Source organism: Botrytis deweyae (assembly GCF_014898535.1).
Source record: "Botrytis deweyae strain B1 chromosome Unknown BDEW_001, whole genome shotgun sequence".
Classification (NCBI taxonomy): Eukaryota; Fungi; Ascomycota; class Leotiomycetes; order Helotiales; family Sclerotiniaceae; genus Botrytis; species Botrytis deweyae.
In genome coordinates, this window is record NW_024066208.1 from 2,054,303 (window position 1) to 2,068,621 (window position 14,319).

A 14,319-nucleotide genomic window follows, 5' to 3' on the forward strand; every position below is an offset into this window, starting at 1 on the left:
TGGCTTTCATAAGACTGGCAGAAACAAGATCGATAAAATACTGATGGCCCATGTATTGGAATTCGCTCAAAGACTTATCATCCAAAGAAGAATTGATCACGGTAATTGTTGCTTCGAAACTAGGGGTGTTGTCTCACTTTAGATCTATGAAATGCAAAAAGTAAAATCATGCCACATCCAAAGAATTAGATTGCTGAATGCTATTATCGAACATTTGCCCCACATCTGTATATATATTCAGCGTCTATCCACCCCACAAAACCGAGTTACATGTGCTCAAGCTAGCTCAACATGTTTTGGTTGTTCAGATCGAAAATCTCAGGCATTGAGCACCAAAAGATGGTTACGAAAAATGCATGGCGAAGTTGAAACGGGTTTAGGTTATGCCAGTTAAGTTTTTTTTTCGCCCGGAGTATCGTCGCCTTTAATATTTATGAACTGATTGGAATGCCGCGAGATCCTCTACTTCAAATCATGAATGACCTGAAATGTGCAAAAAAGATTGTCTATCTATATGTAGAAGCCAAAATGTTGCCCGGATCACTATCTCCGGTGCAATCATGTTTCTTGCCCTGTAATCCCTCAAATTAGATCCACGAAACCTCCCATGATATCTATGAAGCTACAAATGAAACAAAAAGCTTTAAGTGTGCCAACTCGATTACACTGACAACGCATTGCCCAAGTTTCTAGCAATCGCTCCTCTAGATCTTCCTATTATAAGACTGACGTTTACTTTGTCTTGTCTTACGTGGTGTAAGTGACGAGTTAGATATCGCATCAACAGCTCCCAAGTCTTGAATCGTACTCTCCTCTCGTTTTCTTTTCTTAGACAAATCTGAATCACCGTCTCCTCCAATTCTCTCTCCTTTATTTAACGCAATCTCTGGTGAAGGGCTTGGGAATAAGTGCTGTGGATTGGGTATATAATCAACATTATCTTCGGATGAAATTGGCAATTCTTGTTGTATTGTGGGTGTTACAGGTGTGATTGGTGAGAATCGTGCACCATCCACATTTTGAATTGATGATTTGTTCCGATTCCTTTCGTGGTTCTGTCCAATTACATGGGTGACAACATCACGGAATCGTTTCTTGGTCGAATTAGAAGTATTGATCCCATCCCAAAGGACCGTGGATGCCACAAAGTCTCCCCCACTTATAAGATGGGTTAGATCCTTAGCAAGTTCTCTGACTATCTTGTTGGTGATTCGACCATTAAAGACGAATCGAAGATTCAATGTCTCTTTTATCTCATCTGTCTGTCCAGCGCTATTCTCTCCTCGGACTCCAGATTTTGATTGTTGATCCAGAGGAACTAGGACAATTTTTCTCAAAGATCCTATCGGGCCTCGTTCTGTTAATCTTGGCGCCTGAGTCTCTGGAAAATTGGGCGCTTGGTAAATCTTTCGAACCAATTCTTGCGTACTGAAACGCTTCCCGGTCTTGGACCGGACTAATTCTTTCAAGGCCCAGATGAGGGCAACGGTAAATGATTTAGGGCCTGGCTTTCTCGTAGTTGAATTCTGAGAAGTTGCAGCCATGTATTCAAATGCTCTTCTGGTGAAGTCAGAGCCACGAACATTGCGATCCATTTCGCCAGCATTGCAACAGTCAAATATGACTAGAACGTCACTTTTGGTGTTCTGTATGTTGTGTTCTGCGGAGCTCCAGACAATCTCGTGTAACTCATTTTCCTCATCTGGCTGAGTTGTTGATCTAATTTCGTATTAGAAATTTCTATATCTGGGGTAGGTCTTCCACATCTTACGGAGTTAAAGCTAATCCATCCCCATCGTCGCTCTGTTTGCCATGCCCGGCATAGTAGACAATAAGAAGAGTATTTGGATCATCATGATCCGCAACGAACTGGGCAAGATATAGGTTTATTTGAACTTGTGGATGCTTCTTCGGATTCTGCTGCAAGATCTTTTGTGTTGTTTTATATTTGAAAATATCCCGAAATACATTCTCGAGATCCGCAACCTGCTAACGTCAGCATCATTGAAGAGATAGTCCCTAATGATAATTAATTACCTCTTTCTCTACATGTAGATCATCGACTTTACGGTCCCATGACAACAGAAGAACATGTACTTCGCGGTATGCAACCGAGGCATTCTTTGCACTCATATGCTCATCGAAAATCGCCTTGAATTTGGAATCATTCGATGCCTCTTTGTCTTGGTAGTCGGTTGGGGGAATAATTATGGTTGGAGCTGTAGTTCTTCTGCTATCATGGTCAGGTTTCAAAACAGAATTTGACTTGCTGGAGGCCATCCCGTAGTTTAGACACCGCGTAAAAGTCTAGAACGCAATTTAGTAGCTTCGTAAAATAGATCCTTTCTGGTTGGAGTTTCGCAACGAACCAGAGGGGTACTCCTGAGAATCGCCACTTATGTATGAGTTCTCAATTCAGTTGTGCCAAAAGTTGGACGTACAAAAGATGAGGGATGATGTGGCTGAGCAGATTGAAGATAAGCCCCACTGTAAATCCTTCGTTTCTTTGGTCAATCTATCGGTGACCACAATGGTCGTAAGCGGATGACTGCTTGTAATCCATATCATTATGCAGGTAATGTCAGATCGAGGCTCTGCAGAGCCTTAGAAGGGTTGATTTAAAGATCCCTTCGTAAGGCTTTCCTCCGGGCATATTCAATTCTCTTCAAATCAAAACCTCGTAATCATTTTCTTCAATATATACGATTCCAAAAGACCAGTCCATCAATCCGCCTCACAAAATGTCGGAAATACTGTCAATTGAGACAGAGATTACGGTGAGTTCACAGCTTGCACAAGATAAATTACTAGTCTTACTTATTTTCAGAAGAGACCACAGACGCCTGAGGACCGTTCAATTTATACAGAGTCTAAGAATCCTTCGGATGTCAGTATTCCCTCAATTCCACTTTTATGGATGATTCTGATTATCATGCTAGTCGATGGCGTTGTTCAATGTAGAGGATAGTGCTTGGTTGAGCATTCCAAGGAAAGGGGATTTTGAATTCAAAATCTTTGCAAGAAAGCAAGAGAAGGGAAAATTCGTGTATCAAGTCAAGGACCCAAAGACTGGGGCGCTGTATAAGGAAGGTGAATGGGTCAAGCAGGAAAGGCTCAGTTCAGCTTGATTATGCGGCTTATGGTGGGGTCGGGATTCTATTGGTGGTACATGACAGGCTATACTTGCATAAGCTCTTATGCAACTCGCCATTTGTAGCCGTGTATCTAGGCTGAGTGCTTCTCGCAGGCATCGCCATCGCCCATCTTCTGAAAATGAGAAGAATGATACAGCTTGCGTTGGCAGAATTCATCGCCTCACGGCTAACTCTAATTGAAACGTTGATATAAACTACATTATTCCGTTTAGCAGATGTTCGCATCTTCCTCATTAATTCAGCAAAAACTAAAATAAAATGGCTTCTAACACGTTACCATTATTCAACTCCCCATGTACTTCACCCACCATTTCTACTGAATTCTCTAAAGGAAGCACTTTTGCAACAAATTCATCTACTCCTACGACCAGAAAAGTTTCTCAATATCGAGAATCGTTTGTTCAATGGCGCCCTTGGCAAACATCAAAACCTACCACGGATGAGGACTTGCGAAAACCCCATGTGAGAAGTCGTAAGTTTGTGTAACAAAAATAAACATTGAATTCATTGGCCAATAACTTCTTTCATAGTATCGGAACATCAAAAAAGCTACCGATCTTTAAGTATATTTCTAGACAGCGATGAAAACTTCAAAATTTATCGACGCTTCGGATATCTTCATTCGCGTTTACTTCTCCGCAAACAGGATGAGATTCGTCGACTAGAAATGGAGCTAGACGAACTTGATGATCTCGACGAAGCAGAAGACGCACCCGATAAACGACGGGCGCGATCTAGAAATGCAGATATAGCAGCTGAGAGAAAGGAGCTCGCTGAAGATCCAACTCTTCGGACGAGGACTATAGTCCTGGACGAAATAGAAGCAAAGTTAGCTGCTTACGGTGAGCATTCCCAATTGACCACAATCAAAAGCTTACGCACGAACTTATGTATCTTAGACGAGCTACTACTCCGGTCTCAGCATGTGAATGCCATGAACCGTCCTGCCGACAGTGATTATCGAAGCGTCGAGCGATACATCTTTGACAAGAAACCTCTCGTTGACGAGGAGCAAGGATTCATATACGAAAAAAATGACCTCATCACCTTGCGTGAGGGAAGAGAAGGCGCATATCTTGATACCATGACCGAAAGATTCCTCCAGATCTTTCATTGTGCATTCTTACAAGTACAATACCAACGTTCTCTCTTTAATAAACCCATGGGCTAACAAATGAAAGTCAATTTTTTGCACCACAGAAGACCGAGAAAAGACAACAGACCCAAACCTTCATTTCTATAGCAAATCCCGAAAAGAAATATTCGTAACGAGTCTTCTCGTACTAGTGTTACTCCTTCTTCTTGTTCTCCCAGTATTCCTTTTGTACCGGCTCACCGAGCATCATAACCTGGATGTCACGTACACAGTTAGTATTGGCGTGCTACTTATTTTTACACTTCTATTTTCTGCTGTCTTGTCACTTTTTACTCAGGCCAAAAGACATGAAATATTTGGCGCCGCTGCTGGGTGAGTCTTCCTTGCTGATCTATTTGAACTCAGGCTAATTGAAGTAGATATTGTGCTGTATTGGTAGTATTCATCAGTAATATTCCGAACGCTAATTGATAATCGAGCTTTCGTTTGCTCAAAGTCACTTGACTGTATTGTTTCCATTTATGAAAGAAGGAGAAAAGCTTTGATCATCACTGGAGGATGTCTAAAAAATTTACGGCCTATTTATTTTAATTTCAAATAGATACTGAACTTAATTATTGCTTTACTTCTTGCAATCTGGATATCGCCACTACATGTGTTCCATATACTTCAACTAAAAGGCTCCTTCTGCAGAGTGTTTCACCCCCTCCAATTCTCTCAACCACCCCACTCTCCCCTCGGTAAATTGTTCTACCCCGGGTCTCAACTTCGTCTCATGTAAATGAAAATCATCCACAGTTCCAATTCTCAAAATGCTCATTTTTGGAAATCTCGAGCCAACACGATACATAAGCGTACCACAAGTCCCACAAAAGTGATTGGCCATTGTCGATCCGGTCGCGATGGTCTTGGATTGACTGAAAACTTTCAGATTTTCGCGGCCACGGACGTGTTTTAAATGAGAATCAGCGATAGTGAAGTTAGATGCGAACATTGACGCCGTGATTTTGCGACAGTCGTGGCAGTGGCAGATGAATGTGTTAACTAGGCCAGGGCCTTGGGTCGGCTGCCCGGTAGAGTTAGTGTCAGAGTATGGTATCTAATCTCTCGATTTTCGACTTACGAATGCAAGTTGCACAGCACCGCAGAAACATGTTGCCGTTGCTTCATCGTCAGTGGACCAGCCGTCGTTTGCTCCGCCGGCAAGGGGGAAGTAAGGCTTGGATTTGTCTGTAGCGGTGGTATCGGCCATTGCTATCAATCGCTTGACTCTCTTTGGATTTAATGGTGAGGGAAATCGATAATCAAGAAAAGAGTAAATGCCATGATGAGCAGAATGACTTGGGAATTGAGTGTCAATAGCATGGTTTATATAGACAATATGTCGAGGTAGATATCGAAGAATAGTCCGTGCACCCACTGTTTCTAGATTATTAAGCTTTCTGTCTCGCTACCGGAATAGGAGATGGGGATTACCGCATTAGGAAAATGCCACTGAATGACGACATGATCAAAGCGTAACACGGAATGTGGATGAACTCGACGAGCGAGGAAGAAAATCGTCAGTAAGATTTATGCTGTCATTGCTAGCATCGATTTGTTTGAATATTTTGACCGCTATTGGGATTGGATTGTCATTCTGGAAGATAATTATAGCTGAGATAGATCTTTTTTCCTCTCTCTGCCTTATACATTGAAGAATGCACAGGCCATACCTAATTGCGCTATTTACTTTGCACACGCGGCAATGGCACTAATCCTCTAGTAATTTGTGAGGCTTGAAGTACTCTGTTACACCAAAAATACACGTTGAAGATATCGGCTGTAGTAGATCAGTCACACCGCGATTTTGTGTTACACAAATCTGCAAACGCGCAAAGGGTCCAAAGAAAAAGAAACACAAAGCCATAGTTCACCAAGTCTATTCGAATCGGTATTCATTGGGCCACGCTTGGAGCATAACACTGTAACACAAGTGACTAATTGCCTACTAAATAATATCTAAAGGGTAACCAAGATTTATTGATGGACTTTTGTTTGCACAGAATCTTGAATTTGCTGTCATATCAGTCCAACTACTTTCAAACATAATCTCAAGATAAAACATCATCACGACCTCTCAATCCGAGGCCACCACTGGGCAAAATGTGCAAGGTTTCATCTATTGTCTTGCAATCGGCTGGTTGTTTGCTTCTCCTAAATGGCGAGCTTGCACACAAATGGACAAAATGGACCTACCAACTTTGCAGTATGTCCCAAGACGGTAGACTCTGCGGCAACGAAGAAAACCTGAACGCTCTAGGAGACGATTACGGATATCGGTCGGGCTCCTGTATCGTCTGCGATAATGAATACAGAGCGAAATCCAATTATGAAATAGCATTAGCTGCTGCTCAAAATCAATACAGTTTGGTAGTTAATGCTGCATGGAACAAGAAGCTTGAGGAAGAGCAAGAAGCCTGTTATACTATAGACACGGTAATTCTGACTGCTTGACATAGATTTAGTCGTACTGATCAAATATCAATACTAGATTCCATTCGTCGAAAAACAGAAGCGAGTTCGCTACCACCACCACCGCTCTCGCCGCGGCTACTCGAAAATGCTACACCGATGAGCTTATTGGTGTATTCTATGGGAGTAAATTGCCTCGACTCTATCTGTTTAGTCTAAGTTGCAAGTCGATTTGCCAACTCAGCTTTGGTGGTTTTCTTTGAATGGGAGATAGACAGTTTCGTATTTGGTTCAATGCCTTGTGAGTTTTGATATTTAGAGTAGCATGGCGATGCTAAAGATATGTGTTAGCCACAAAAGCCCAACTTGCTTCTAGTCCGCGCTGTAGCTTAGCAATGAGAAACAGCTAATATTTGGGCCCACCGACTCTTCTGAATATTATTTGTGTGACTTACATCATCTTTCATGCTGACAACTTTTGATTCTGGCTAGACAGTTCATGGGAAGCCTAGCTCTTCAAGAGATTCCTTGGACTTCGCCTGTATTTCCTCATCATTGACGTTAATGCCGAGGAGAAGATAATGAAGGTACGGGCGTGCATGAAAATTCTAGAGGAAAAAAACTTCCAGAGATAGAGACTCGCTGAAGCAAGTAGTTCTTTGAAATTGTCTTACTTGGAGTATAAATATCTGACTTGATAAAGTGCTCAGATATCCCCCCCTCCCATTCTAGAGTCCGCGAAGTCGCATATTACGGCTTTTGGCATGTAATTATTTCAATGTGATCTTTGGGGGAAATCTCTGGAAGTGAATACGGACACACCAGGCCGTCTTGCACAATGACTCAGACCTTTCAAAGTTCTCTACTGAGAACATTAAATGACCCACAGTACCAGAACTATATGCCATTATCATCTGGACCGCTTTTCTGGTTAATCTAGCGATTTCCATTCTTCTATGTTATCAAATTTGTAGCATGTTTGCGTGTTAGGTCTTTTCCTGGTATTCCAGTTTCAATTGCTATACTCTTACCTACCCAACTAAAGTCCTGTTCTGTTGTCTTCGTTTAATAACGCATGTGCCGTTGCATCGTGGATAATTCTACCCTTTCTGCATAGTATAGTCTCAGATTTGATCTTATCTATAAGGCTCTTGGTCGCTGTAGAGCTCAAAGAGATTCGTTCATCATAAAGTACGGTTTACAATTAGCTTTACCATACCAACAAGAACCCTATCCTCTCATAATGTTATTACATCTTCATGCTTCCGTTTTCTTGCGCATCCAATTATGTGATCGCGCCAACTATGTAATGATAGTGAATATTTCATGAATACTTTTCAAATGCGCATTCATATAGTTTTCTTTGGATCATACGCATGACCAAATATTCATTTCTAAGGGCAAAAGATTCTCGTGTACTTATTACTTGCAGTCAGCATGAGAAGTTGTTCATTATTGCCTCCAATCTAGGCAAAAAACTTGATTTATTCTCTGCCCAACGACACCGTTTGACATAAAGCGCTATTGTCCATTGTCTCTCAGAGACTTTGCATTACGTTTATTCTGACAAGCAATCGTCAGATAGATCTGAAACTTAAGTTATATGTGATACTAAGTAAACATAGAAATAGATTATACAGCAATCCGCTTCTTGCTTTGTGTACCTACATTCATAAAGATATATTAACTCAAGTAATATCATAGAATGGACTCTCATAATAGGATCAGAGCTAACAACCACACCATGGAATATATCCTACCTATTTATTCTACTTCGTATCTCAATATTGATCCGCCTTATTGGCTCCACCTTGTTCAACCTTTCTTTATTGGCCACCCATCCCCAAAAGTTTTTGGGAAATTCACTATCCTGCTATCAACTGGTTCACAAAAACACTTGCTGAAAATATTTTGTGAATAATATTCATTCAAGCCCTCGGCTATAAAGTGTCTCCCACACTTTGATGCTCGAGCTTTCAAACAATAAAACAACTAGAGTTTCAACAGCTCAGCTGTTAATCTGTGTCTCGCCTTTTGCTGCACTTATTTCTTCTTACTAGATTCATACCAGAAAATTCTAGTCAATCCATTCAATCCACCAAATCAATAATGCCACCACTATCAGATAGTTTTCCCTCCCCAAACAACTCCATCGAGATTGTTACTGGGACTATTGATGAATTCATGGACAAGTTGCAAATAACTTGGGCTGTCAACGCTGCAAAGGGGATTGTCGGTAGGTAACCCATTCAATGAACGACTTATCTTCCTATTACCTAGCCACTGCTAGTTTGTTTCGAGTAACTAACAACCTCTAGAACTCAAGCCTGATTCTCTGCTCTGCCGAGAGATAGAGCTCGCACTCCTTCGTGTTATCGGTCAAACTGTCTCCCCCGACAAAGTTTACGTCCGAATCGGCAATGAATTAAACCTTTTCGATCGGCCTGCCTATCGCGCAGCTAATCCTCTTTTCCACACTATCTTGCTCTGCTGCTATCAAATGATGCAAGGATGGGCAGATGAAGGATGGTTTGAGAATCTTCCAACGATTGAACAGAGTTTGCGGGATGTGGCTCACATGGATGCGAGAAGACCTGATGGTGCAACTGGTATGCGAGCTGATTCCTTCTTGTTTTGAAAGTGTGTAGACAGTCGCTAACTCCTCCTTAGGAATGCCGACACTGAGGGATCTTGAGGTATATCGAAGTCTGGAACACACAATGTATTCTGATCATTATTTGAGAATGCGTGTTGATACCCAAGTCGAGATATTGGAGGGGATTATTGCGAGGATGAAGGCTGTGGAGAGCAATTCTCGAGCAAAATGATGAAGTTGAGATGGGGAATCGAGGAGATAATGGTGGAATCTAATGTTACTTAGATATCGTCATACTGATATGACATCTGGAAAAGACTTTGGACCCTAGATTTGGTTTCTCGATTAGCTCTTCCGCGGCTCACAGAATGAAAAAACATGTTCATTGACACCATAATACATCTTTGGCGTTATTTTGCATCTATCAGAAATGACGTTCGATATATAGTGCTCTGCCGATCATCAGACTAGACTGCGGATATCTGATTACATTACGGTATCCCAGATTGCTAATTGAGAAAGGCAGTACCAGATATCGGCACATACAATCAGAGGCTCAAAGAAGATGGTTTGAATACCAAAACCAAAGTTATCAAACAGACTTATTCAATGATAACAACTTGCGTCTAGGAAAAGAAAAGCCCCCGCAAAAATGTAACAGCATCGGAAACATTCAGCCGAAGAACCTGAATAAATCACATCTGATCTGCAATCCCAAAACTTATTCCAAAGTTAACTATTCTTATCTCTTATCCAGATACGCAACATGTCCCAAATTTCCCTCCTAAACAACACTAATAAAACTATGCTAGCCAATTATAATTAAGCGAGCTTGTGAAGTATAACTCAAGGCTTCTAGATCATCATTCTAAAGTCAAATACTGTTATCTCTTATCCAGATATGCAACAAACCTCAAGCTTACCACCCTAAAGTTCTTAGAATCGTACTAATACTTCGATAAAAGGTCAATTATGGAACACACTGGGAATGCACCGTAGTGTCATGTACGCGACAGCCTCTTAGGAGTCAGTCACGGTAGTAGCATTGAAAAATAAATTCATATGCGTCCCCACTGACGTCGGCTACGACTCTAAGTTTCATCATTTAAGATTTTGTAGCCACGATTGGCCGTTCATTTTGCTATGCTATGGTACCGTGCAGTTTAGACGAACTCACTGGATTCGTTGATGAATGAGAGACATCATCGTTCACATTCATTGAGTTGAGGAATCGCGGTGAACTAACTGGCGGGAAATTTTTCTTCTTCGGAACTTCGATGTTCAGATTGTAAGATTTTAGCGTCGAGCTATACATGGCTGATATGTAATGTAAATATTTATGGTGAATGACAATCAGTTGTTATGACGCAAATTGATTTTGAGGTATTCTTCCGAGAGAGTATCTAGCGGGCTACATCTTTGGACCTAATCTAGAGATCTTTATGTCCACAAGTTATCCGATAACTTAGTAACGCCGGAAACTATCAACGATATAGTTCTTGCCTTCTATCAGAGAATGAGTCAGGTACCAGGTGTCTTTCAAGGCTGATTGTCTATCTCAAATACTCTATCGACATTAAATATCATCGAAAAGAGATCAGGATGCAAAGGAAGAGGTTTCAACGGTATTCTATATTTGATTTGTTATTATGCGTTTTGGTTTCATCGGATATCCCAATGTTATCCCCGCTGATGAGCCGGATACATCCATTGAGCGCCGACTATCTCATCAATGGTAGCGCAAATTCAATGTAACTTCTAACTTCAGCCATCCAAATGCCAGCGCTATCTACGTCTGATCATTAACAAAGGACGGGATAGGCTTAACTAGGCGTCATGAGTCTCTTTTGTAAAATTAATTCTTCAAAACCCTCACTTGTTCATTTCTCCCCAGAACCGCTTCCGCCAATGCCCAACTCCTTAACCTTATCCACCAAGCCCTCTCCCTCCGCAACTTCTACAACTTCCACTCCCTCTTCTCCATCACCGCTTTCGCCCTCATCTCCCGCAATCCCCTCTTCCAGTCCTTCACCACCCTCCTTCAAGACCCATTCCACGACTTCAGTCTTATCCGCCAATTCTGCTTCGTAGACTGCATCATGTCCCTTCTGATTCTGAATCGTTGGATCTGCTCCATTTTCTATTAAAACTTTAACTGCTTCTAAATGTCCATTCAGGGCTGCCCAATGTAAAGGTGTGTTCCCAGATGCGTTTTGCGTGTTGAGTATTTTGAGCATTTGGGGGTTTTGAGGAGAGGGATTAGAGAGGTGTTTTGCGAGGAGGGTGAGAAGTTCTGTTTGGGAGTTAGTTAGATATTAGGTCCAATCTCGGGAGGAGGCAGATTTTGACTGGATAAAGGAGGGAATTACCGTGATGACCATTGGCGGCAGACATATGTAACACGCCATTCCCACTTTCACTGTCTCTGGCACTCTCCAACAACTCAGTTGCTGAACATCCTTCTCTTTTACATAATTCCTCTCTTAAAGTCTCGAATTCGTCTTTCTCCCCGACCCGAGCAAAATAAATCAAATCATCGATTTCGTCTTCTGAAAATTTGGGTGCCATTTTTCGTAAATATTCTTAATGGTAGTATTTATTTTCCAGTCAACGATGCTTTCCGCTTCGTATTCGTGATATATCTTCCTTGAGAGTTTAAGTAAACTTTTGCAAGAGACAATGAGGGGTCAATCCAAGCGGCCGCATCAACATCGAAAAAAATTAATTTTTGACATGTAGTCGGCCAAAGAATAATCCGATGAATCTGGGGGCGCTTATCGCGCCTTATCATGATCCCTGCGCATAACTCTAATTATTACACGTGCCAGCCACTGATACGCATCCCTGAAAGACATCTCACCGGTGTTAGATTCACTCATCCTTCCTTCCAAACCTCATTTGCATTAATTCATTTCCTTTTCTTTTTTCCCCATCTTTTCTTTTTATCATTTCCCCCTTATAAACTCACATCTGATTCTCCTTCTTCCTTCTCTTTCTTCTTTTTTTTGTTAAAAGACTGGAAAAATCATTGGATTAGTCAGGTCAACAGGAAAGAGTATCAACCATGCCTCGGCCACGTCTTAATGCCTTCGACTCAAGCGAACCACTTCTCCGAACTACCAATGCTGCCAACGCTGCACGTAGACATATTACGGGATTTTGGGAGGGATTTGTCGATTTTGCTTTCAATGATAATGTGCTTCATGTTGCTATTGGTTTGATGTATGTTTGTCTCTTCTCAGCCATTCCCTGCATTCACGACCTTATCCATTCCCTCCACGTGACACACTTCCTCAAACAATCGCTCACAAGAAACAGAATAGCGCAATCCTTCACAGCTCTTATAACCTCACTTGTCTCTTCCGTTCTCCTCCCACCACTTTCTCTCCTCCCTTTCCTAAACAAGAACCTTGAAGAGAAATTTGCGGTTTTGAGGCCCGGTCCTCATTATGATGGTATGCTTCACAACCACACTGACATCGGTGATGGAATTGGAGAGGGAGTGGAGGGAAACGCAACCATGGTCGTGAATATGGGAATGGAATTTTTGTATGGAGCAGGCTATAATACCTTGAAGCAGGCGATAGATGACGGGGCTATTGTTTTGGCTTGGGGGTAGGTTTTTGTTTCTTTATATTCTCCTTTCTTAGCGCTTTCTCTTCTTTTTCCTTCTAAGTTCGTTTCATTATCTTCATGTTCCTCCTATTCTTTCTATCTCCAGCATTATCTCTTCCCACTTCCCCCCAGACTCGCAATAAAGCAACAAACTAACAACCTCTCTAGTTCTTTCCTAAACAAAGTGATAAACTTCATAGGCGTTGGTCTCGCTCTTTACGGCATAGCAGGTCTCTACCAGTATTTCAGTCAAGACAACGCTATCATCAAACACACCGTCCGTTGTAAATATTGTCGCAAGAAGATTTTCGAGAAGGTGTGTTATTTCCTCCCCGTTTTTCTCTCCTTTCCTTTCCCCTCTCTTTATCTCCCTATCAGTTCTTGTCCCCTTATTTTGTACTTCTCACTTACTATTCCTCTTCCCTATCACTATTTCTAATCACCCATCAAACAACCCCAGCCCCCAATTAATCTAAACCTGCTCACAATTGTAAACCCCAGGCACAACGCTGCGTATTCTGCACCTCGTGGCAAGATGGCCGCGAAGATCTTCGCCCCGCTGCAGCTACTATCTGATGATTTCTCTTCTTATGCTTCTCCATTCTCCTACCATTCCATTTTTGCTCGCTCCTATGACCTACTCTCCGCCGCACTCTGCAACTTTGACGCAACCTCCATACACCCTGTACAAAACTAAATACACGACTATACGACTACACGACTTTGCACCTACATGCATTAAATCGCCCAACGAAATTAATGCATTACACCAACAATCAGAATGAAAATCAAAAGAAATTAAACCCAAATACACAAAACCAAAATAGAGGCAAAGCAAAGCTTTGTAATCTTACATGTGTATACATATCCCTACATACCTACACAACTACACAACTACACACATACATACACACACACAAACAGCACAAAAATCACACTCAAATTGTAGCGAGGAGTTCAGGAAGACAAATTGACCACAACCACAACCACAACCCACGGTGTTAAACAAGGGTACTTTCTAGGAGTCTGGGCGTTCTTAAATTTGAATTTGAATTTGAATTTCTTTCATTTCGGGTATTTGCTTTGAAGTCTAGAGTTTCCAAGGTTATCTTTAAATCTGGCTTTGAGAACCAATTTGGGTAGATTTCACTTACCTAGTTATCCAATTTCCGTTCGTTCGTTCGTTTGTATGTTCAAATTTCAAATTTCATAGCGAGGAGTTTTATTTGCTTTCTGTTTGATTCTTGGTTTGAAGATTGTAGTCTTGCTTCTGAGATTGGATGGAAGAAGAAGATGAAGAAGAGAGTATAAACAAAGAATGGTAATAGAAGATTTTAAATTTTAGATTTTAGATTTAAGTTCAGAGTGATATGATGCTGGGAATGAATTACCATGGCATATTG

At 41.5% G+C, this 14,319-nt stretch overlaps 8 protein-coding genes across 8 annotated transcripts; 5 read left to right on the forward strand and 3 right to left on the reverse strand.

Moving 5' to 3' along the window:
- Positions 1 to 704: 704 nt before the first annotated feature.
- Positions 705 to 2,280, reverse strand: EAE98_000611 (uncharacterized protein; the record flags this gene model as incomplete). Its single annotated transcript, XM_038948229.1, has 3 exons — positions 705 to 1,719; positions 1,772 to 1,986; positions 2,038 to 2,280. The coding sequence occupies 3 exons, from the start codon at positions 2,278 to 2,280 to the stop codon at positions 705 to 707; spliced, it is 1,473 nt and encodes a 490-aa protein (XP_038815906.1).
- A 461-nt stretch (positions 2,281 to 2,741) lies between these two features.
- Positions 2,742 to 3,128, forward strand: EAE98_000612 (uncharacterized protein; the record flags this gene model as incomplete). Its single annotated transcript, XM_038948230.1, has 3 exons — positions 2,742 to 2,777; positions 2,831 to 2,887; positions 2,940 to 3,128. The coding sequence occupies 3 exons, from the start codon at positions 2,742 to 2,744 to the stop codon at positions 3,126 to 3,128; spliced, it is 282 nt and encodes a 93-aa protein (XP_038815907.1).
- A 285-nt stretch (positions 3,129 to 3,413) lies between these two features.
- On the forward strand, positions 3,414 to 4,722 carry EAE98_000613 (uncharacterized protein; the record flags this gene model as incomplete). The annotated part of the gene is made up of 5 exons (XM_038948231.1): positions 3,414 to 3,627; positions 3,686 to 3,997; positions 4,055 to 4,284; positions 4,337 to 4,623; positions 4,671 to 4,722. The coding sequence occupies 5 exons, from the start codon at positions 3,414 to 3,416 to the stop codon at positions 4,720 to 4,722; spliced, it is 1,095 nt and encodes a 364-aa protein (XP_038815908.1).
- A 202-nt stretch (positions 4,723 to 4,924) lies between these two features.
- Positions 4,925 to 5,503, reverse strand: EAE98_000614 (uncharacterized protein; the record flags this gene model as incomplete). Its single annotated transcript, XM_038948232.1, has 2 exons — positions 4,925 to 5,317; positions 5,375 to 5,503. 2 exons carry the CDS (start codon positions 5,501 to 5,503, stop codon positions 4,925 to 4,927), a joined length of 522 nt encoding a protein of 173 aa, XP_038815909.1.
- Positions 5,504 to 6,396: 893 nt separating this feature from the next.
- Positions 6,397 to 6,868, forward strand: EAE98_000615 (uncharacterized protein; the record flags this gene model as incomplete). The annotated part of the gene is made up of 2 exons (XM_038948233.1): positions 6,397 to 6,729; positions 6,785 to 6,868. The coding sequence occupies 2 exons, from the start codon at positions 6,397 to 6,399 to the stop codon at positions 6,866 to 6,868; spliced, it is 417 nt and encodes a 138-aa protein (XP_038815910.1).
- Positions 6,869 to 8,814: 1,946 nt separating this feature from the next.
- EAE98_000616 (uncharacterized protein) lies at positions 8,815 to 9,533 on the forward strand (the record flags this gene model as incomplete). The annotated part of the gene is made up of 3 exons (XM_038948234.1): positions 8,815 to 8,941; positions 9,024 to 9,314; positions 9,376 to 9,533. 3 exons carry the CDS (start codon positions 8,815 to 8,817, stop codon positions 9,531 to 9,533), a joined length of 576 nt encoding a protein of 191 aa, XP_038815911.1.
- A 1,381-nt stretch (positions 9,534 to 10,914) lies between these two features.
- On the reverse strand, positions 10,915 to 12,004 carry EAE98_000617 (uncharacterized protein). The gene is made up of 2 exons (XM_038948235.1): positions 11,671 to 12,004; positions 10,915 to 11,594 (listed from the first exon to the last, which is right to left on the reverse strand). Exons 1-2 carry the CDS (start codon positions 11,867 to 11,869, stop codon positions 11,182 to 11,184), a joined length of 612 nt encoding a protein of 203 aa, XP_038815912.1. The 5' UTR covers positions 11,870 to 12,004; the 3' UTR covers positions 10,915 to 11,181.
- A 181-nt stretch (positions 12,005 to 12,185) lies between these two features.
- Positions 12,186 to 14,291, forward strand: EAE98_000618 (uncharacterized protein). The gene is made up of 4 exons (XM_038948236.1): positions 12,186 to 12,523; positions 12,620 to 12,916; positions 13,085 to 13,232; positions 13,418 to 14,291. The coding sequence occupies exons 1-4, from the start codon at positions 12,366 to 12,368 to the stop codon at positions 13,490 to 13,492; spliced, it is 678 nt and encodes a 225-aa protein (XP_038815913.1). The 5' UTR covers positions 12,186 to 12,365; the 3' UTR covers positions 13,493 to 14,291.
- Positions 14,292 to 14,319: the final 28 nt, after the last annotated feature.

Coding starts and splice junctions, on each gene's coding strand:
- EAE98_000617 (XM_038948235.1), bottom strand. CDS start 11,869: ATGGCACCCAAATTTTCAGAAGACGAAATCGATGATTTGATTTATTTT. Junction 11,595..11,670: donor TGCCGCCAATGGTCATCACG/GTAATTCCCTCC, acceptor ACTCCCAAACAG/AACTTCTCACCCTCCTCGCA.
- EAE98_000618 (XM_038948236.1), top strand. CDS start 12,366: ATGCCTCGGCCACGTCTTAATGCCTTCGACTCAAGCGAACCACTTCTC. Junction 12,524..12,619: donor CATGTTGCTATTGGTTTGAT/GTATGTTTGTCT, acceptor CACAAGAAACAG/AATAGCGCAATCCTTCACAG. Junction 13,233..13,417: donor GCAAGAAGATTTTCGAGAAG/GTGTGTTATTTC, acceptor TGTAAACCCCAG/GCACAACGCTGCGTATTCTG.